Source organism: Oryzias latipes, chromosome 16 (assembly GCF_053564925.1).
Source record: "Oryzias latipes strain Hd-rR chromosome 16, Olatipes_Hd-rR_3.1".
NCBI classification, from domain to species: Eukaryota; Metazoa; Chordata; class Actinopteri; order Beloniformes; family Adrianichthyidae; genus Oryzias; species Oryzias latipes.
Window position 1 is genome coordinate 16391547 of NC_136252.1, and position 22738 is coordinate 16414284.

General features: G+C 37.3%; 1 protein-coding gene across 5 annotated transcripts in view; it reads left to right on the top strand.

The window, feature by feature from the left end:
- Positions 1–22738, top strand: part of LOC101167318 (ankyrin repeat and IBR domain-containing protein 1) — a 37520-nt gene that overhangs the window by 8121 nt on the left and 6661 nt on the right. For all 5 annotated transcript variants that reach the window (XM_011485051.4, XM_011485053.4, XM_011485052.4 and 2 more), the window contains exons 4-17: positions 235–417; positions 4006–4123; positions 4859–5067; positions 8087–8175; positions 8353–8497; positions 9004–9170; positions 9956–10044; positions 10975–11105; positions 13650–13784; positions 14427–14513; positions 16118–16184; positions 17452–17597; positions 18184–18362; positions 18739–18790. In XM_011485051.4, the coding sequence (XP_011483353.1) occupies positions 235–417; positions 4006–4123; positions 4859–5067; positions 8087–8175; positions 8353–8497; positions 9004–9170; positions 9956–10044; positions 10975–11105; positions 13650–13784; positions 14427–14513; positions 16118–16184; positions 17452–17597; positions 18184–18362; positions 18739–18790 (1797 nt within the window). The remainder of the gene's footprint in view (positions 1–234; positions 418–4005; positions 4124–4858; positions 5068–8086; positions 8176–8352; positions 8498–9003; positions 9171–9955; positions 10045–10974; positions 11106–13649; positions 13785–14426; positions 14514–16117; positions 16185–17451; positions 17598–18183; positions 18363–18738; positions 18791–22738) is intronic.

Below are 22738 nucleotides of genomic sequence, written 5' to 3' on the forward strand. Positions count from 1 at the left end.
ACAATCGCAGGATTGTTACAAAGGTAATTTTCAGCATTAAATCCTAATACTGGGAAAACATTGTGATAAACAAGGTGTTTTCATTTATATATATATATATATATATATATATATATATATATATATATATATATATATATATATATTAGAATCTGAACTTTTTTTATGAATGCTGCTTGTTTCACGCATAATCTAATCTAAAGCCAAGCTCTCCTCTTGTTTTCACTCGCTCAGTTGCTTGTAGAGAGTGAGGCGGACCTGTTTGCAGAGAATGAAAACCGCGAGACTCCATGTGACTTTGCAGAAAAGCAGCACCACAAGGAGCTGGCCCTACGCCTGGAGTCGCAGATGGTCTTCTCCCTCAGCCCTGAGGCGGAGGACATAGAAGCCGAGTACGCAGCCCTAGACCGAAGAGAGGTACAGAAAATCATACAAGGAGGGAGAGGGTGGACGCTTTTAGTTTATCACCTTTCAAATAAGACTTGCAATACACAAATACTTGACATAATAATGTTCTACATGTTATCTCCTAAATTACTTGCAATAAAAAAAGTTTCAATTTTTTCAAGTTACCTATTAAGTAGACTCTTATCTAGTAGATTCAATCTTTTGAAAGGTATTTTCAAAAATGTAAGTGGAATCTAAGCAGGAGCTTTTCTATGTGGTGTTTGCATCTTTGTGCGCTCTGTTCTCCCCCATCCTGAGAACACAAAACTTTGTAGTTGAGCTCAGATTGTTTATAAAACTACGTAAGAGCATGCAAGTCTGTTTGTGACCTTTGGACAAACCAGTCTTCTGTCTGGGGCTTTCCCACACGAGTTACCAGCAGTAGCCGGGGTTGGCCTGAAAAGAAAGAATTGAAAGAATCACCTGTTAAGAGAAAAACAAAAAGGTTGCAGTTGATAAAACATAGAAATAACCTAAAATGAAAACCTTTGTACGTTTCAATCAGTTTTAGTTTTAGTTTTGTGTGGCACCAATCCGATTCCGATGCATTTGTTTGAGTATCTGCTGATCCGATACTTTTGCACATTTTAAAAAATTAACAAATTAAAATAAATACTTAGGTTTCCTGTTTTTTGTTTTATTAACCTTTTTTCATCCTCAACACTTCAACAGAGAACTTATTTGAAGTAACTGGAACAGCCAAGTACAGCCCTTTTTGTTTAGATTTTTAAATCAGAGACACTTGCTGTCAGTTTTATTCGTTTATTAAAGAGTTTTTGAGCCTGGAAAGTCAGTATCTGTGAATATACAGTGGTGCACAAAATTGATGGTGCCCCTCAGTTAAAGAAAGTCCAGTATTGCTCACTGAAATGACTTGTAATGCTCAAAAGTAACAAATTAAAATTGATTGAAAATTAATTAATCAAAATCAGCCATTACTTTTGAGTTGTTGATTAACAGAATTATTTAAAAAAAAAACTAATTAAATAGGGCTGGACAAAAATGATGGTACCCATAATTTAATGTTTTGTTGCACAACCTTTGAGGCAATCACTGCAATTAAATGGTTTCTGTATTTGTCATTGATCCTTCTGCACCTGTCCACAGGTATTTTGGCCCACTCCTCATGAGCAAACTGCTCCACTTGTCTCAGGTTTGACGGGTGTCTTCTCCAAATGGCATGTTTCAGCTCCTTCCACAGATGTTCAATGGGATTCAGATCTGGGCTCATAGAAGGCCACTTCAGAATAGTCCAACGCTTTTCTCTTAGCCATTCTTGGGATTTTTGGCTGTGTGTTTTGGATCGTTGTCCTGTTGGAAGACCCATGACCTGCGACTGAGACCAAGCTTTCTGACACTAGGCAGCACATTTCTACCCAGAATGCCTTGATAATCTGGAGATTTCATTTGACCTTGCACAACTTCAAGACACCCTGGGGCAGATGCAGCAAAGCAGCCCCAAAACAGAACGGAGCCTCCTCCATGTTTCACAGTAGGGACAGTGTTCTTTTCGTTGTATACTTCATTTTTGAGTCTACCAACATAGAGCTGATGTGCCTTACCAAAAAGCTCCAGTTTTGTCTTCTCTGTCCAAAGGACATTTTCCCAGAAGCTTTGTGGCTTGTCAACATGCATTTTTGCAAATTCCAGTCTGGCTTTTTAATGATTTCCTTTCAACAGTGGTGTCCTCCTTGATCGTCTCCCATGAAGTCCACTCTGGCTCAAACAACGATGAATGGTGCGATCTGACACTGATGTACCTTGATCTAGGAGTTCACCTTTAATGTCATTGGAGGTTGTTCTGGGCTGTTTGGATACAGTTCCAACTATCCATCTCCTCAATTTGTCATCAATTTTCCTCTTCCGGCCACGTCCAGGGAGGTTGGATACTGTCCCGTGGCTCTTAAACTTCTGAATAATATGTGCCACTGTCGTCACAGTCAAGCTGCTTAGAGATGGTTTTATAGCCTTTACCTTTACGATGTTTGTCTATAATTTTGTTTCTATTGTCCTGGGACAATTCTCTCCTTGGCTTTCTGTTGTCCATGTTCAGTTTGGTACACACCTTTTCACCAAACAGCAACGTGACTATTTGTCTCCCTTTAAATAGGCAGACTGACTGAATATGGGTTTGAAAACAGCTGTGATGTCGATTAAAGGACATACCTGAGTTCACCATGACCCCCTGAGCAATTACCGGTAGTTCTCAGTCTTTTATGGAGGTAGCATCATTTTTGTCCAGCCCTATTTCAGTTTGTTTTTTTAAATAATTCTCTTAATCAACAACTCAAAAGTAATGGCTGATTTTGATTATTTAATTTTCAATAAATTTTAATTTATTGTTACTTTTGAACATTTCAATTCATTTCAGGGAGCATTGTGGACTTTCTTTCTTTAACTGAGGGGTACCAACAATTTTGTCCACCACTGTATCTCGCTGACTTCACCAAATTGTTTTGGTGTGCCTTCTGCTCAAATTAGTGCTGCATTCTGCTGTGCTGTACAGCAATAAAATGTTGTAATACATACATGATAACTGGACTTCTAGTAGAGTATTTATCTGTAATAAAAAGCTAAAGATGTGTGATTGGTATACAACATCTGATTCGAAACTACAGGATTGCATCCTTATTAAAAACCATCGCTAAAATGGAATATTTATTTTATACATTTGGACCCATACCGGTAAGATCCTAATAGTGATCATGAAAAAGATGTTTTGTTATTCAGTAACACTTATAAATCCCCTGTCCATGCATCTCTGCTTCCCTTTGAGACCCCACAGTTACTGTTTTAAAGCTGTTTGGATGTTAATCTTTGGGTAAAAGTGTGTGCTGGGTGTGGTCTCCTCAGTCAGATTGTTTGGCTGGACAGAACCTCAGAGAAACTAGTCACAAGAAAGAGTCAAGTGAAAAGCATGTGACTCCTATCTGGATGTCATTTATTAGCTCGATGGGTGTTTACAAGTCATGTGTCACTGCTTGTACTGAAAACCCCTCGAACGAAAAAGTGATGAGAAGTTTCACAATGTAACGAAGAAACAACTTTGGTTGGTGGTTTATTTGTTACAAGCCGAGAAGTAAATAAAAAAAAGTTTTTGATGAGGAAACCCTATGAAGTCAAATGATTGTAATGTAATTTTAAATACATGCACACATACACGTCTGTTATTTTATGAAATGTAAAGCATTGTGGGGAAAATGTTGTTTTTCACCGTAAAAGAAACCCTAAAACTAAGAGGCACCTAGCTTTGAGACTGCATATAATTGTTTTCCTTTGAATAAAACATGAGCCCAATAACAAAGGTTAAAGTTTTTTTGTTCTATGAAATTTCCTCTTTTTTTAGAAATGGAGTTGTTTTTTATTCTTTTCTTCCTGTCTTTGGCCTTACTTTTCCCCTTTCTTTTGTTCAGTCCACTTCATCTTCTGCTTTTTTTTGTTCAAAAGATGACCTTTAGGTCTTTTTTTCCTCTCCCATCTCAATACATGTCTTCTTACCGTCCCATTATTCTCTTGCCAGCAATCATATTTTCTCCACTCTTCTCTCTCCCTCTATAGCCCTATGAAGGCTTGCGGCCTCAGGATCTGCGGAGACTAAAGGACATGCTGATAGTGGAGACAGCTGACATGTTGCAGGCCCCGCTTTTCACTGCCGAAGCTCTGCTCCGCGCTCATGGTACCAACACTCAGTGATGCAAATGTAGGGCATCTGTTTGCCTTTAAAATGGCTCACTCTGGAATGACCCTTTAAGCTCACAGACTCACTCCGATGAAAATTCAGTTTTTTGGTGTTCTTAACATGTTCTTGTGGCATTTTTCTCATGATGGAGGACATTTACAAAGAAAATTAATCTTAAAATTGCATTTCTGAGTATTTCTTTATTCAAGTTGTGAAACAGAAGCAGTCGAAAAAAAGAGCTCATTTGGGATGTATAAAATATGCTGGGCGGGCCTCACCTCAAGCTCCCTGCTTCCAGCTCACGGGGAGGGGAACGGGGGACGGCGTTGCTCTGTGCCAACAGTCCCGCCCACAACCCCGGCAAATTTCTAATGAACTATAACTGCTCTGCAGAAACTTTGTCCTAGAGAACAACACACATTTTTTATTTGGGCTAAAACGACATAATCATTACTAAAAACTCAAAAAATGCTTGGAGTGGAACATTAAAGATGAATTAAAATTGATATTAGAAAGAAAAAACTGTATTTAATGTCTTTAGGCTTTTAAAGAGAGACACCAGCAACAGAGGGCTTGACTTTTATTATTTTTTTCTTTGTCTTCTTTTTGATTTGTTTAACAAATCAACAACAGCAAATTAATAAAACAGAAATGTTCTATACTAATTTTTATAAAAACCTTAGTATGCCATACCAAATTGTTACCTTTTTGTGCCTTTGATTTTGACGTCAGATTGGGACAGAGAGAAGCTCTTGGAGGCGTGGATGAAAAACGCAGAGGAGTGCTGCCAACGCTCAGGGGTCCAGATGCCCAATCCACCTCCAAGCGGCTACAACGCGTGGGACACTTTACCCTCACCCCGGACTCCGCGCACAAACCGCTCCTCCATCACCTCCCCGGACCAAATAAGTCTCCTGCCTGCAGATGACGAGTCTTCTCTGGTGAGGAAGGTTTTGTTTTCCAAAATATCCAAAGTTGTATAAAATAGCAGGTGGTATCAGGAACTCTGGAACACTCAAGTTATAAACTAAATGTTGAGAATTTCTTACACCCACTACGTCACACAAACCAAGTTTGAATCTGCAGAACTGTTTGAAAAGGAAGTAGTACAACCTCCCTAAAAGCATCCCTGGATACTCCAGGACTAATATTTGTGTTACAACATCAAAGAATAAATGAAACTTTTTTATGCAGCACTTTACAACTCCTTTAGGGTTCCAAGGTGCTTCACTGGAAAAGAAAACAAATTAAAAACAGCATAAAACTAAAAGAAGCAATTAACAGTAAAATGCATAAAAGAAAAAGAAAATTGCATTAAAACAAATTAAAGAAAATAAAAATGCCATAAACTACTGAGTATCAAAAGCCATTCTGAAATGTTACGTTTTTAGTTGACGTTTAAATCTGTTAAGGTCCGATAATATGTGTAATTCTGTTATTCTATAACTGAGAGCTGGTAATGGAAAAAGTATGGTCACCCCAGTTTAACATGTCTAATAAGAACAATTTACTGATCAGACATGTTCTGATCAGAACAAGTTACTTTTTGTTTATGTCCCTTCATATTATTTTCAAAGGTCTCTGTCTCATTCATTTCCTGTTTCGATAACCTAGACCAGTGTTTTTCAACCTTTTTTGAGCCACGGCACACTTTAACCTTGACAAAAATCCCGCGGCACACCAGCATCCCAAAAAAAAAAGAAAAAGCAGAAAGTCATAGTCTGTTTTGATCTACAGCACCCCCCCCCCCCCCCCCCGGCAATCTGACGTGCATTTTTGTGATAATTGTGGCAGAAAAAGCAGGAAGTTGCAGATGTTTTTTCTAAAAGATGTAATAAAACTTAAGTTACATACAAACTGTATGTTCGTTGTGGTTTCAAGACGTGTAAGGACGACTTATTGTACGCTGAGGCGCTGTCCCTTTAAGCCAATGCATCATGGGAGATGTAGTGTAAAAACTGCAAGAAAACGGCAGAAAGACTCGCGTCTCTGAGCTTCATGGTTTTGTTCACTTGTTCCACGGTCTGATATCGGCTTCTGTGGAAAGCTACACCGCTAAAGACGAGCTTTAGCTGGTGTTTTTGTTGGAACTGACTGAATTATGAGCTAAATTGGAACAAGGAAGTGAATACTTTAAACACTTCTGATTGGTCAGACTGATGACATGTGATTAAGCCTTCAACAATGATTGGCGGAGACAGTTAAAGGGACGGGACTTTTCAGAAAACAGTTATAGCTGCAGCTAAATCGCGTTACCGTCATTCTTATCAAAATGTCTTTAATAGAATCAAATAAACACAAAGAAAAAAGTATTTTATGATCTTTCATATTCCTAACTACTCAGTGTTTTATCAGGACCTGTTTGGATGAACAAAGAGCTGATTTCCTGGAGATGGGAAATGTTTTTAGATCAGTTAATGAGGGCAATTTCCCACGGCACACTTGACCATCTCCCACGGCACACTAGTGTGCCGCGGCACACTGGTTGAAAAACACTGACCTAGACATTGTTTGTAGATTCATCATCTAATCCAGAGGTTTAGTATTTATTGTAAAACAAAAGCTCTATAAAAACAAGTCCAGGTTTTACCAGCTCTGTTTCATCTGTGGAAAATGCTAAAGAAAGAATATCAGATGTTTAACAAACTTTTTTCTTCTCAATAAAGAACAACCAACCCGAGAAATTGTTGCTTAAGCGATCCTTTGTTGTTGTGTTTGTGTTTTAGTATTATTTCTTTTTTCAGTTTTAAAACAAACCCTAAATCTTGTCGTGCACCATTGCTTAAATTGCAGTACATTTTTGGTAGGTATGCCATCAACTTTCCAACAAGATCATAAATAGTCCCTGTAAGATAATCGGGGAGCAGCCGTGAAATGTGCTCAAAGGTAAACAATATTAAGGAAATCTAGAGGTTGAGACCCTGTCAACAGAACAGCTGGGATGCAGTGTCTTCTACTGGTAAAGCTTGCGAATGAGCTGGGACACAGCTTTCAGTCATAAACTCAAATTACATGCAGGGCCCATAAGCTGTTTCCTTTCTTTTGTCCTCTGCCAACAGTGCTATCAAATGAACTCCAGCAGATAAGGTGACAACACAGCTGAGGGCCTTAATGATGTAGTCTACAACATTTTCTGAATGTTGACTAGAAACTGCAGTCTAAAGCAGTCCTGAGAGGCACAGGAATAATATTATTTACTTCTTATGCAACCGGAATCTTGTTTAGTATTGAATGGATGCACTGATCTATAGTTTGTTTGTTTAGTTAGTTATCCTACAGATAGAGCTTATCATTTTTTGAAGTGGTGTGAGGCTGTTCAAAAATGTTTTGTCGTTACATTGGAATAACTACAGCAGAAACCAATAACTGTATTCTATATCTTCATGTATGATTCCTAGCAAAAAGGTGGATTGTAATATTTATGAAATACAGTATTATCAGTTGTTAACATTACAACTGCTATTTTTATTTCGACGGAGTCGGTTTGAGTGCCTGTTTAAAGCTTTTAGTTGTTTATGCCCATACATTCACTAATCAATGCATCCACTGTTGAAGTACACTCCCATCTGTTTGTCTTTTGTGTGGGCACTCAGACCTCTCTCTGTCTTTGTTGTAAACTTTTTATGAACACGCCAACTGCTTTGTCATCACACGGCTGCAATACTTAAACATTTATGCTTTACTCCCATTATCTTTTCGTTCATTATTTAAAAATTCCTCTGTTTATCTATAAATCAGGCCTCTGAAACAAAAATCCAACATTTTTGGTAAGATTTTTCAGATTTTAGTTTAGTTTATCTCAAACACAAATGAAAAATCAATACAGTGGTTTTGGGAAATGAATATGAAAATAAAAACTTTTTGTAAAAAGGATACTCTAAACAAGCATGACCCTTTATGCTGTTTGGTTTCTAAAGATCACATTTTTCACGTTGACCAATCGATTTGTTTTGCTTTCAGTGTGGGATCTGCATGTCTTCCATCTCCGTTTTCGAGGAACCCGTTGATATGTCCTGTGGCCACGAGTTTTGCCGATCATGCTGGGAAGGGTAAGTCATTTCTGCTGCTCAGGGTGGTCCCGTGGGATAGGCTCCAGCAGCCCCCAAAAGAGATTTAGTGGGTTCAGAAAATGTATGAGGGTTTTTTTATTTACATCATGCCAGTGTTAAAGTGTTTTATGTATGGATTTTATGTTGCTGTTAATTTCTACTATTTACCTTTTTAAGATTTCTAAACTTAAAAATTCAAGAAGGAGAAGCCCACAACATTTTTTGCCCTGCCTACGATTGTTACCAGCTTGTGCCAGTGGAAGTCATCGAGAGTGTGGTGTCCAGAGAGATGGACAAGCGCTATCTCCAGTTTGATATTAAGGTACATGTGCAGGTTCTTTACAGTTCCAGCAGAAAAAAGAAGGAAAGATATCCTCACACCAAGAGAAGAAAATAACAGGAACACAGAAAGTGTTAGAATTCACTCGCACATAAAAATAAAATTAGCACTTGAGAAATACAACTTATTGGATATGGTGCAACTATTTTACTTAACAACGAAACATCCATTCTGGATTTATAAAAAATACTCTATGTAATATTATAAATACTAGGGGTGCAACGGATCACAAAACACACGGTTTGGTATCAATTTGAAATTGATATAGTTGTAATATGTCTTTGACTTTAATAACCCCTGTTAGGGATGAATACCAGTAATCAAATGCATGCCTTTTTTAAATGGATTACTAATTCATTTCAGGTGGAAGCCGTAGATATTTTCTATTCATTTGAACAGTTTTGAATCCTCATCAGAAATGTATGATGAGATCTGTTGATGAACTGCTGACACGTTTCAGCCATCTCCGTTTTTTCCCCTGCTAACAGGCCTTTGTTGAAAACAATCCGGCAATCCGTTGGTGTCCTGTGGCTGGATGTGAGCGAGCTGTGCGATTAAACAACCAGGGGGCCGGAACGGCTACCGGGGACTCGCTAAGCTTTCCAATGCTCCGGGCTCCGGCTGTGGATTGTGGGAAGGGTCACCTCTTCTGCTGGTCAGTATTGAGCGTTATTTCAATACTAACACATTATATGAAAACATGAGAGATGGATGATCGGAAAGTTGTAGGTTCAGTGTCCGCCATTGCTCCTGACGGAATGTCTAGTACCGCCTTAGATGTGGATGTGAATGTGTGTGCGTTGGACATGAACGGTACTGTGACTGTAAAGTGCTTTGGGCCTTAACGAAGGTAGAAAGTTCGCAATTTATGCCAGTATATTTAGAAAGTAAATCATTTTAATGTATTTGACTGCATTTGATAATGAATAGTTTGAAGTGTTTAGCAGAATTATGAGTTCCTTTTTACAGTAAAATAGAAATTGATTTGAAAATTGTGTTTAGTAGGTCAAAGTCCAAAAAAATCTCCTATTAAGAAATGCAATATCAACTCATCAAATTCAGGAATCTATTACCGGTAACTTTTACAACAGTTTCTTTTCATTTATTGTATCGTGAATTCGTATTATATTGTTTTTAATGTAGGACTATTGGAAAACAAAAACACAAGCAGTCTTGGAATGGAAATTTGACAAAATGATATGTACTAACAGTTTGTTGAATCCAAAAACCAAATCTGAATTAGTCTCTGAATTAAAATGAAATGAAAACTGTAAACTGGCTCTAATGTGTAGTCGCGATAATGCCGTTGTAGCAGCATCGGTTGATGGGTTTATAAGGGACCTAATAATGTTATCTCTATCTATGAACAGTTGAAGTTTTTACATGCATTTGTCTGGAATTCAACCCAGTTTCCCACCTTATCTGTCTGATGCGTATCAGGGAATGTCAGGGTGAAGCCCATGAGCCGTGTGACTGTCAGACATGGAAGTTGTGGCTGCAGAAAGTCACAGACATGAAACCTGAGGAATGTGAGTATTAATAAAAATGTCTTTACTATTGATCTGAGCCTGAAGTAATTGTTGAATTGAGCTAATCCCTGAAGACACAAAAAGTTGGAAAGATTGGGAAATGGATTAAAAAAAATGTTTTGCAGATGTTTTCTTTAAATATTTGCTGCAAAAATTCAGTTCCATGTTTGCACATGTGCAGCTATAATGCACTACATTGGATGTAATAGAGCCACATTTCTCTAAATTTTAGTCATTTTTTTCTTAAGATTAAAAAAATGTAGGTTAAAGTTTCAAAAGCACTTAAAACTAATAACTAGGAATTGTCTGAATCTGGTTGAAGTCATACAGTTATCTAAAATGGCATTTTTTAAATTGGATTCTTGGATTCTTTTACCATATGAATATAGTTATATATGTTTGGCAATTTTGTAGCATCTTTCTAACATAAATATCAACAAAATGCATGTACCGGTATTCAGAAGTATAGGGAAGAAAGAATAAAGTTCTTCACTTAAACTCAAAAACAGACCTAAGAAGTCTTGGTGAAGCACTTAAATACTTTCCACGTAAAAATTTGGTTGAACTTTTTGTTTGTTTCCTTACTTACCTCTAAGTTCTGAGTTTTGGTTATCAAGCTTTGAGCTAAAACAATGTTCAAAAAGTTTTGGAATGAATTAAATTTAGTTTTAAAGTAAACGTTCTTCAAGTAACAGATAAAGGGATGAAACCAATGAATTTGTTTTGGAAGCATCCCGTTTGTGTGTTTGTCTTTTCTGTGTACGTTTGTGTGAGAGTCACGGGGTGGAAGCGCATCTTGGCAGATGTTATCAATAGAAGAAAGAAAAAAGAGATTAGAAAATGTCTCACCCAGGGCAGCGGTTTGCATTCATGCAGAGGAAATGTCATTCTTATTCCTGCTGTGTTCACCGCCTCCCTGCCTTCTTGAAGTGGCCGGTGTGAGCGAAGCATATGAGGACGCGGCTAACTGCTTATGGTTGCTCACCAACTCCAAACCCTGTGCCAACTGCAAGTCTCCAATCCAGAAAAATGAGGGCTGCAATCATATGCAGTGTGCTAAGGTGAGTTGTGGTAGGATATTTTACTAAATACACTCCCTACTTGTTTAATTAAAGCAAAAATGAACGTGACACATTTCTTTGTCGTTATTTATTAGGTTGTTTGTCAGTTGAAGAGACAAAAAGCTCACATCTTCCTGTTTGTGACCTGGTTACTGACTACTGGTTGACAAGGCAGACACAAATTGAGCTTATTTAAAGCTAAAGCAACACAGTTTTGACAAGCTGGGAGTCATGGAGTACACTGAGCGTCTTGACCTGTTATTACCTCATAAGAAATGGCTTTGCCCCGGTTGCTTGGAAACATTGGATTTAATGTTGCCAAGAAACCCTTGTCTTTTCGCTGCTGCTGCAGCTTTCTTCCATCTCGTCTAGTGTCACACTTTCTTTTTTTTTCATCTCAAGACTCCATTTTAATTGCCTTCTTTTTGTACCTCTGTCTGTCCATTTACCACCCCCAATTCAGAGATTTAGTATTGGTTTTTCTGAAGTACCATGTAAACATAGTGTCTCCAAGACAACAGAGATGACAACTTTTTTGTGCTTTCATGGCCAACTTCTCACCCACAGAGACGCCCTTTTAGAAAGTGAAAGTACATCGGCCTGGCTTCAGTGCTGTAGCAGTTTCTTGTTCTCTACTATCAGAGGTACTTGGTGTTCTTAAATGTGGCTTTTTAGTCCTTTTAGTGGGAGCAGACTCAGACTGCTCACAGTAAGTTCAAACAGCCGCTTTTGTGAAACCTGGCTAATAATACAAAAGAGCCTCTTGTATATTCTCCCTTTTACTAAATGCAACGGCTGCCAGGAGGACTTTGAAGCTATTCTGTTCTCATCATTCTAATCCTCTGATCTTCTTTTCATTCATTCCATTTTTCGCAAACCTGCATTGTTAGTTGTTGATTAAATCATTAAACAAAGATGTGTTGAAAGGCATGCTCTCTTTAGGTCTGCCTTTTATATTTTCATTAGCAAGAAAAAAAAAGTCCCATTTTGTTAGAAGATAAAACGTGGTGTCACTTACTTATTCATTTTAGAAATACCAGAGTACAATGAAAATTTTAGTCTTATTTATTCAGATTTTGTTTTATTTAAGACAGAATGAAGCATTTATTTAACATGTTTACTTGAATTTTAACAGTTACACAAGACACCTGGACCACTTATGGTTAATTTGTGCAATGAAGTTTTAGAAATGTTTCGAGGTTGTCTGTCGTTAAGTCTTCAGTTGCTATGACAAACTCCAAGACGAGATGTTACACTGCCAACAGGCGGTTAGGCAGGTCGAGGGGACAGATGTTTTAGTACAATGAAAGGAAAAGCAGTTAAAATCAGGGGAATTAGTTAAAAAAATAAGATACTGGACACAATCACTATAAAAGTACATTCTTTCTAAAAGCACACCTTCCGTCCATATCAAATTGCTTTTCAGTTTTATTTGTAATTGGCTGCAGTGCATTGAAGTTCATAGCTCTCTTATGATGATGTGAAATAAATGATTCCCAGCCTGCTTACCAGCTAGTTCTTTTTTTTCTGTTTATATCCATTTGTTTTTTGAGAGTTCTTGAGATCTTGTCCCCTGAATTATCCTTAAAATGTTTGTGGATGGTCAAAACTTTATTATTGATTCAGCTTTTCCATGTTCTATTTCATTAATGGAATGTTTACTGGTGCTCCATTGAAAGAAACTGCTATAAACAAATGCAGTTTTCCTTTGCACATTTGTATTTAACACCTTGGGAGGTGGGACGTTTTATTCTCTTGAAATCATGTTTTTCAATTCTAGATATGTTAGTAACTATGTTTTACACCAGATTTGGATGCATATAAATTTAATTTACACCAGTTGAACAGCAGTTTTTCAACTACCAAAGATCATCTCCTAATAACAATTAAAGCTCCACACACATAAAGTTGTAAACCTCCGCTCTTACAGACATTTTGACACTTTTTGATAATTTATAATAAGAAAGATGGAATTAGGAAAGAAAGCAATGTGAGTACAGTTTTTTTCATGTCAGCTTTGGCAATGAACTGCAAAAACTGAGTCTTAAGAAAGTAAAAGACCCTTGTTTAAAAAAAAGTTGTCTTTTTTCTGTCTTACAAGAAAAATAATACTATGAAAAAAGTTTTTCAAAAGGAAAATAATCGTAGTGACTAGACTTTTTCTTTTCTTACTAAAACGAGAATTTTTGTTAAGACCACGTTTTTCACTCACTGTTTTTGCAGTGTGCAGTAGTGTAACACATCTGCTGTACCTCATGTTAAATCCTTTTAAAGGCAAAATCATATTTTTTCCATTTACCGTTATGTCTAAATACATCAGACCCATTGTAATCTGGATCTTTTCTTACACTAAAAAACAATAAAAGCACATATGGCAATTAGACATTGTAGATAAACTCATTCAGTACACTACACATCTACCCTGTGACACTGGACAATATGCAGCCTAAACCTAAGAAAGAAAAGGTGTGACTGCAAAACATGATTGATCAGTTTCAATATGACAGCTTTCTAAGACCGCTGAATCTTTTCTTCATTCTGCAGTGTAAGTATGACTTTTGCTGGATCTGCATGGAGGAGTGGAAAAAGCACAGCTCCTCAACAGGAGGCTACTACCGCTGCACACGCTATGAAGTCATTCAGCAGGTGGAGGAGCAGTCCAAGGAGATGACAGAAGAGGTATGCCATTGGACTCGAAAAGAATGTCTATTAAATGTCTCCTGTTTTATTTTAAAATGTTCTGATGGAGCTTTATACTTCTCTGGCAATCTAGCTGTTGCAGCAGGAAACTGTGAGGGTTTTGCAATTGCACGTGTTCTTCCGGATCCAGCCACGGCTCACGCACTTTCATTAGTACACTTCTGTGATTTGTGAATATTATTGCCTCCGACCACAGAGCAGTAATTAGCTCACTTTGTAACGGTAGAACTCAAAATGTGTTATATTCTCCATTTTTAATTAATGTAGCCTGGAGTGATAGCTGCTAAAACAGATTTTCTGTTGGTTTGTTTACAGCGTCCGAATACACGTCATTTATCTGTCAACCCACCAAGTAGTCTCCCAAAATCAGTTTTCTGATTACAAAAATATGAGGTGATTCAATTATTAACTTAAACACATCTATAGTAAGGATTTGTTTGATAGACTTTTTTAAGATGGCGAAAAAAAAATTTAGTGGGTTTATTCAAAAGTCAAAACTCATATTTCTCCCAAAATGCATCTTGAATTCAGTTATCCAGCCTTAATGAGAACACTGTGAACGAGAACATGGTGCACCGGAGTTCATTACCTGTGACTTTTTTATGGTCACTGTTTTTGCAGGCTGAGAAGAAGCACAAGAGCTTCCAGGAGCTTGACCGATTTATGCACTACTACACGCGCTTCAAGAACCACGAGCACAGCTATCAGGTGAAACCTGCAGGCTTTGTTTTGGTTTGTGTGATATTTCTTTCACAGTTGTACTCACAGTTTCTGCTACAGTTTTGAATCACAATTTTCTATGTTTTTATTACTTACTGTAAATTCACAGCAATAGAGCGCACCTGATTACAAGCTGAACTCTTTATATTTTTAAAGGGTTAACTATTTTATACACGCACAAGCCGTAACTGTATATTTGCCGCATCCACCCACGTGTAAAGTCTCAGAGAGGGAAAATAAACGCAGATTGTATATTCTCCTTTAAGGCATTATAGTCTTTTTATTTGAACACGCGCACAAACAGCCAAACGGCATGGATGTCACTTCTACTCACAGCCACCTCAGTCATGGTGAGGAACTTTACACCCACGATTTCCCACTTCACATGAGTCTTAGGGGCTGAAGGGGGGCCTAACCCCCGGGTTGCAAGACTGTGTTGTAGATTGAGGATGTGAATGTGCTGAAACCGAGCCCGCGGGTGTGTAAGAAGGAGAAGGGAGCGCGTGCAGCGGAAGGAGGGGAGAGCGCGCGCATCGAGTGAGAGCAAGAGCAGTGAAAGTGTGTTGGGGGTGTGTGTTTCTGTTTGTTATACAGAGTGAAATAGAACTGTAATAAAAGAAGGTTTCCCCAAGAAGAACGATGAATGATTCTTTATTAACTCACTCTGGAGGTTCTGAGGGTCCAAACGGGGAAGTGAACAACAGAGAGGCAAATTCCCTCCTGAGATTGCGCTGTCCTCTGTCACGCAGCAGACCGGCTTTTCCAAACCCGTTGGTGATGGTGGATTTTTTTACACTGCTTTTAACGATTGCTTTTAACTTGAAAGCTGCGTCATATAGTAGTAGCGGTCATGTGCTCGTTGGGTTTAATAGCAGCAAGCGATTGTGGGATGTGGCGCAAGTAGGGCAGAGTATGAGTGTTTCTTTTGGTGCACCATGACTGAGGGGTCTAAGGGCAGAAGTGACGTCCATGCTGTTTGGCTGCTTGTTGGTATGTCAAAATAAACTGGCTTGATGCTGGAAATGGGACTATACATTCAGCTTCGCTCATAGCCTCGTCCCGAGAGTGTTCGAAGTTAAGAGGTTTATGGTTCACGGATAGTTATCCATTGCGTCATATGAGTGACAGCTAAGATGACTGACCGCTAAAACCATCTGCTGTTCAACTCGAATTTCCCGTGATTATCTGTTTGTGGTATTCATTCTCAAAGCGGGAATTTACATTAAACTTGCATTCCTGTGACAAAAGTAGCTGCTTATAATCCGGAAATTAAGGTAATTACTTCCTTATGAGAAAGAAACAAAACTACAGCTTTGAAAAAAAACTCTTTAGGTGAGATGAAAAATTGAGGTGGATGTTTTTATTAATAAATGACATTAGATTGATAGTATTGGGTTCAAATAGGATAAAACTTTCCTATATTCTGACAGGATATATATATATATATATATATATATATATATATATATATATATATATATATATATATATATATATATATATATATCAATCTTCCATTGATTCTTGTTCATGTATTATTTTTGAAAATCTTTTAATCAATGACGAATGCCTTTCCCATTTTTTTACAATAGCTAGAACATCACCTGTTGAAAACAGCCAAAGAGAAGATGGAACAACTCAGTCGAGCCCTCAGAGGAAGTAAGTTTGGACTCAGTTATAACTGCAACATTCATTACAATCATATCTCATTCTTTATTACCCATTTAGCCTAGATTTAATGTAGTAGAATGATGTAGAGTTTTGTGCTGCTAACATTTGGGAGAAGAGCACAAAGCTGTAAATCAGGGTTGAAAGCACCAACCAATTACCGTACATTGCTATCCAGAGTACTGTTGTATAACGTTATAGCAAAATACACAATTGAATGTGCCACTAAATACTTAATTGAAAAAAAAGCAAAGAACAGTTATTTCATTTGAAGCTTATCAGATATTTAAGAAGATAATCTGCCCCATCCGTTGACTCAAATACTCCACACTAAAATAATACTAATCTGTTGTGGGTGTAAAAGTTCATGCAGGTCATTGAGATCTTCTGGTGGGCACTGTCAACAACAAGAGTTTTTTTTTGTTTTTTTCATTAGGCTCAGTGGTGTTTTAACAGTATTGTCCTGCATACTAGAACTCCCCCCTGTCTTTGTCTGCACCTCCACCTCTATACACACAAGTTGATAATCAGCTAACAAGCATTCAAAATGCTAACAAGCAATTAACGCTAACAATTATCATGATAAATGTACACATTCATTGAGAGTGAGCTGTTGTATCATCCATTTAAACCCTTATGCGTGGGAGTTGCTCCTCAAGCTAAAGCCCATCTACTCACACAACCCACTTTGGGGCTATTACACGTTTTTTTCCCTGGGCATTATATGCATTATTCCAGACAATAAAGGAGTACAGCAATAAAAAGAATGCATTTATTTTCCACTCACTGTGCTCGTCTTTTTCCTTTTTTTTTCAATGCCGGTGGGGTTTAAGATTTTGCTAAATAATTTGACAAACTAAGTTTTGCTTTATGATTAATAAACAATATACTTTCCTAAATCTGCTCAAGAATGTTAAGTCGTCAGAGCCGGCATATATTCACCCACATATATTCAAATGCCTTTATTTAACTTTTTTCTTTATTATGCGTACTTACAGACAACAACTTAGTATTCTAATTAATAAATAATACAAATTTGACCTAAAATGTAATTAAAATTCCAAACCTTTATTTGTTATGAAAAAAAAAGATGAATTCTATCAATCTTTTTTTATTCTTTGTTATTGATGCCACTCAGAAAGGCAACAGGTTACTGCACCAGGCCCACTTTTTTGTTTAGCATTTCTATTTGTGAGAGAAAGGATTTACATTACAAAAATTCATTTGTCACTTCTAATTTCTATTTCCTGTCTTCTAGGAGAAGGAGGCCCACCTGACACTACATTTATAGAAGATGCAGTCCTTGAACTGCTAAAGACTCGCCGCATACTCAAGTGCTCTTATCCTTATGGGTTTTTTCTGGAGCCAAAAAGCACGAAGAAGGAGATCTACGAACTTATGCAGGTCTTCTTTTTAAAAATGAATATTATTGCTTTTCTTTAGACCCCAAAAATTGTTTTTGTTAAGTATCATATCATTATTAGCATCATTAATGATTCACAACAAATGTTGTGCTTTTCTATTGCCCATGTAAAGGAGGGAAGAAGCTCTTTACCCCCGTAACTACAGAGTTGAATGAGGTTTGAAACCTCTCAAGTCTTAATTGGCGTTCCATCTTAATTCCTGATCTCAGAACAACAGCACAGGATGACAACTGAGTGTAAGATATTGGATTTGCATCATGGTGAAATTAGTGAACCGCTGTCAACTTCTTCTAATCCACCAGGAATGCGATGCAAACGGTGAAAAACATGCAAAAGCCTGATACTTTTTTCCCATAGAAAGTTTTCAGTTAAGCTCTGTAGAAACATGTTTGACCTGTAGAGGGTGCTCTACACCTAAAATAAATTGTTGTTGCATCCTTATTTATGAGGGTATTTTTGGGCACAAAATACTTAATTAATAGTCATACTTAAGAATTTTTTAAACATGTTTATGTACTTAGATATGTCTCTTAGTTTGAGTTGTCTATCTGTGTTTCTGCCTGCAGACGGACTTGGAAATGGTGACAGAGGACCTGGCGCAAAAGGTTAACCGGCCATACCTGCGGACGCCACGCCACAAGATCATTCGCGCTGCTTGTCTTGTGCAGCAGAAGAGACAGGAATTCCTGACCTCAGTTGCCAGAGGAGTAGCTCCCAATGACTCTCCTGAGGTTGTCAGGCGCAGGTGACTGAACACACAACCTTTATAGATACAGGAAGTCATTCCTGCCATTAGACTTCACAATTCATCTGGCAGACTTGGATGTACATAAGATTTTTTGAGAGTTCTAGAGTGTATAGTTATTTTATTCTCTTTTATTTTATTTTTTCTCCTTTCTTCCCTGTATATTTTGTGTCTTGTGTTTATCTTTATCCCTCTATTTCCATGGTGTTGCTACTACAACTAAATTACCCTTCGGAGATTAATAAAGTTGATCTTGAATCTTATAGACCTAAAATAAGTAAGAAAATGCTTATTTTTACAATAAGTTATCATGAATTTACTTGCTTTTTTTCTATTCTTTTTCTATTTTTTTTAAAACACTTTTTCTCTTTGGCAGTTTTGCTGGCGGAACGTGGGACTGGGAATATTTAGGCTTTGCATCACCTGAGGTAAAGAACAAACGAAAACTATTGTTTAAAATGTTTAAGGCCCAGTGCAAACCCTTCTTCTTAAATCAGAAAGTGTTTTTGTACATCCGTACGATTAATATTTTACTGGAGGTTTACTTTTCTGTCAAGAATTTAACACCACCCTTTTTCAGATTTTCATAGTCATTACTGGAATTTCTTGCTTTAATTTGGATATTTCTTTTTGCCTGCTTTCTGCTTTCTAGCCCCTTAAAAAACTTTCTAATAAATATTTATTAACACTCACTTTGAGTTTAAATTTAGGATTTAGAGTTTATTAATGTTCTGTTTAGTTAATCCACTCTTTGAAAGCAGTTGCTTTCTGAAAGGTAGCTTTTCATTTCTATGAGCTGGTTGTTCTTTTTGTGTCTGCAATTAGATCAGCTATTTATAAAAGTAGAACAGTTTAAGAGTTTTGTGAATTTGACCTCTCTTAATAACTTTGAACTTTCTTAATAATGACTTATCCAGGCAAAACTGGAACTCTGTGTACAGAATTGCAAAAATGATTCCTATCTATAGGAGCGGATAGAAACACCTACCATATTTACAAACTATGGACCTGTGTCTCTCCTTCCACAATTGGAAAAAAATTTAGAAAAAATATTAAATGATAAATTAGTTCCATTTGTTGACAAACATAACATTATAAACGAAAACCAATATGGTTTTAGAATTTAATCAAACAAAACATTACATACTTGGGGGGGGGGGGGGGGGGGGGGGGGGAGTCAAGAAAATGCGGCAACGCTTTAGAGCTTTGGCTCAACTCCAAAGATATTTTCCTCCGTGGTTTTTTATTTTTTTATTTTTTTATTCAGTTGCTTCACATCAAATATTGTAAATGTAACAACAGGAAAGCTTCAAAAACCATTTTTTGCAGCGTTCATCAGCAATTCTATCAATGCCTCAAACAAAAGTGCTTGCATCAGATACCTGGTATTTGAAGTGCCCTTTGTGAATGAGAAGTGCTTGATTTGCTGCAGCTCTGCCAACACGACTGTAATAATATCCCAGCAAATCCTGTTTAATTGAAGGTAAAATGAATGTCTGAGCCTTTTTAACATTTTTCTTTTGAATTCAACCATTCATACCGCTTCTGAAAAGCCACAGTGATCTAAAGATACCCTGTTAATTTGACACTCGGAAGTGATCCCGATGCTTCAGCGCTCCCTGGGCAAACACTTGTCAGAACTGAAAGCAGGCGACAGGAAATTACCTTAAAACATAGCAATGGATCATTGCATGTACGCAACAGGTGTTTGTAGTGAACACTTAAGACGATAAACCTGTCATCTAAGTAATAGTTTTATGGGCCCGCGTACTCCTTTTCCATTCGTGCATAAATCAGTGCATCGCAGTTTTCACCCTAGGTGTCCATTATTGTGCAGTTTGCAGACCGTAGCAGAGCTAAAGAAATGGATGCAGCTAAAACACTTCCTACCTAGATTCTGTTTGTAGAGTTAAACCTTGAAATGAATATTTTGATGCAAGAGGAGCCACTCCATAGTTGTAATAAATAAGGGTTGGGTTAATTTAAACTCACTCAAGGATAAGCTATAAGTATTCATCCAAATAACTAGTGGTATTAAGAGGAGAAAAGTAACTGACAAAAAACAACATTTAGCCAACAACAACCAAGAATAGTTTTTTAATAGTGCGATATATTTTCTAAAAGCTTTTTTTTTCTTCTTTCTTCTGAACTTGTCTCGTAAAAGCTTTTTATTGGGCACAAAAAATGGGAAAAATAATTGTGTGGACTCTGGTATTTCCAAATACTGAAAAAAGTTGAATTAACTAAATAATAGGTCCTCCTGATTAGTCTTTTTAGCTATGAGACTTACACTGAGGAATAAAGCAGGGATGAACTATTAAACTTTTGCCAGTGCCCAGTATTCTTAAAGCACTTGTTGGGTAGCGGTTTTAACCAACCTTGAATTCTTTTTTTTTAAATTTAAAAACAAGACAACAAACCTTTATATTAGCAGAAACACTGGTCATGCCACCTGTTCATGCCCACATTTTGAGATACTGCACCTCCCTGAAATATACTGTTCAAATTTTGCCAACAATAAAACATAACTAGAAACAAACAATTAAACAAGAGTACTGGCTTTTCCTAATAAATGTATTCTAGTAAAAGTCCAGTGAAGAAGAAGTACTCTTTGAAGAAAATGGCTTTTGTTTTGACCTTAAATCCGGGAAAGTTTGAGGAAACACTCTTGAGCACATTGTTTGGCTGTGAATGAGCGGCTCATATTGCGCTCCTTGAGGTTGTTTATTTTCTGAGATTGTACTTCAGATTTCAATGAGTACATTTGGTCAACACTTTGAAGTCCCTTTCTTCGACTCACTCCTTTTCTCCATCTGTTGTGTTTTGCTTTTCTCTCAGATTTCCCCTGTGCAGGTCTCTTTTCTTCCTTTGACTTACCTGTTTCCTAAACTTCCTTCAAAGGCTGACCGTTTTCTCAGTCTCTTTTTTTGTTTTTCAATTGATTTGTTGCTGTTTTTGTGCAACTTCCCTCTATTTTTTAATCTTTTTTGTCTGCTCAGCCATTAAATTGGCAGAGTGGGATCACTTGTGATGTCCCAACTTACAACTGGTCTGTGTTATTTCCCTAACCCATTATTGTAAAGTAGGGCTGCACGATATGAGGAAAACTTGCGATATGCGATATTAGTAATCAATATTGCGATAACGATAAATTTGCGGTATATTGTGCAGGCCTATTGTAAAGTCTGTCAACATGGTGCCGGTTAAAATACAGTAGCAGTGGTCCAATGGATTTGATTTGTTTCTGCTTTAAATGATTGTTGGATCCGTATTGGACAGCGTCCGAGTCTGGAACGGAACCGCAGTCTGCTTGTGACCCTCTGTCCTGTAATATCTGCTAAATCTTTCATGATTTGATGATAACATTAATACTGCTTTGGGAACAAAAGTATCTCTGAAATGTGACATTAGATTTTTTAGACTTCTTTTACCTTCATTTACTAAAAATAAAAATGCGTTTTTGTAGTAGTTTGGTAACTGTTTTTTTTTTTAATTTGTTTTGAAGTAATATTTGACAAGAAGCATTTATACTTTGACTTGCTGCCGTGTACTTTGTCCACCCCTCAGTGTTTGTCCTGTCATAAAACCATATAAAAACCAATTGTTTTGGCTTACTTGTGGAAAAATGTTCAAACAAGGTTTCTATTTAATAGCTTTATTGTTATTATCTTAAACCACTGTCGTCATATGGCGGATAGGATGTCCATTCCTTTTTGTGTTTTTTTTATTACTTTTTTATTTCATACTTGCAGAAACTCAGATATTTTGTAAAAGAAATGGCTAATTGGCAAATGCAAACTCTAACTAATTCTGCTACGTTAAAGGTTGGTGGATTTTCCTTATGATGTGCCACAATCTTTATCTGACTAGTAAAGAAAACAAGTTAAAGAGGAGTATGTTTAAGACTTGCTTGAACATAGAGATATAATTAAAAGCCTTTTAGTACTTCTGCCTCTCCCTTCATGAAGGGAGATGTTGGCGGTGAGACAGAAAAAACACACGCTCTTTGATTCTGACTCGGAACAGCTTTGCACCAATGTGCAACACATTTCTAATGTATGCTGTTGGATCAAAAATTTGCCATTTCAGAAGATATATTTTGGGGAAAATCTGGATTGTTTTTCCCAAGCACCCTGCCTTCTTGGACTTCCGTTGTTTCGACTAAGGTCAGCTCGCCAGTTTCTCGCAAAATGCAGATGTTAAAATGGCAACAAGCAAAGAGGAGCTTCTTCCCAAAACAAGAACAGTTCCTTCAGTTTTGTCGAACTGGTTCGACTTTGCGACTTCAGACTTGGAGCAACAAACTCCACGCTGCAGAATCTGTTTGAAGGTTGTTGCTACCAAAAGGGGGAGTCCGACTTATCTGTTTCATCACC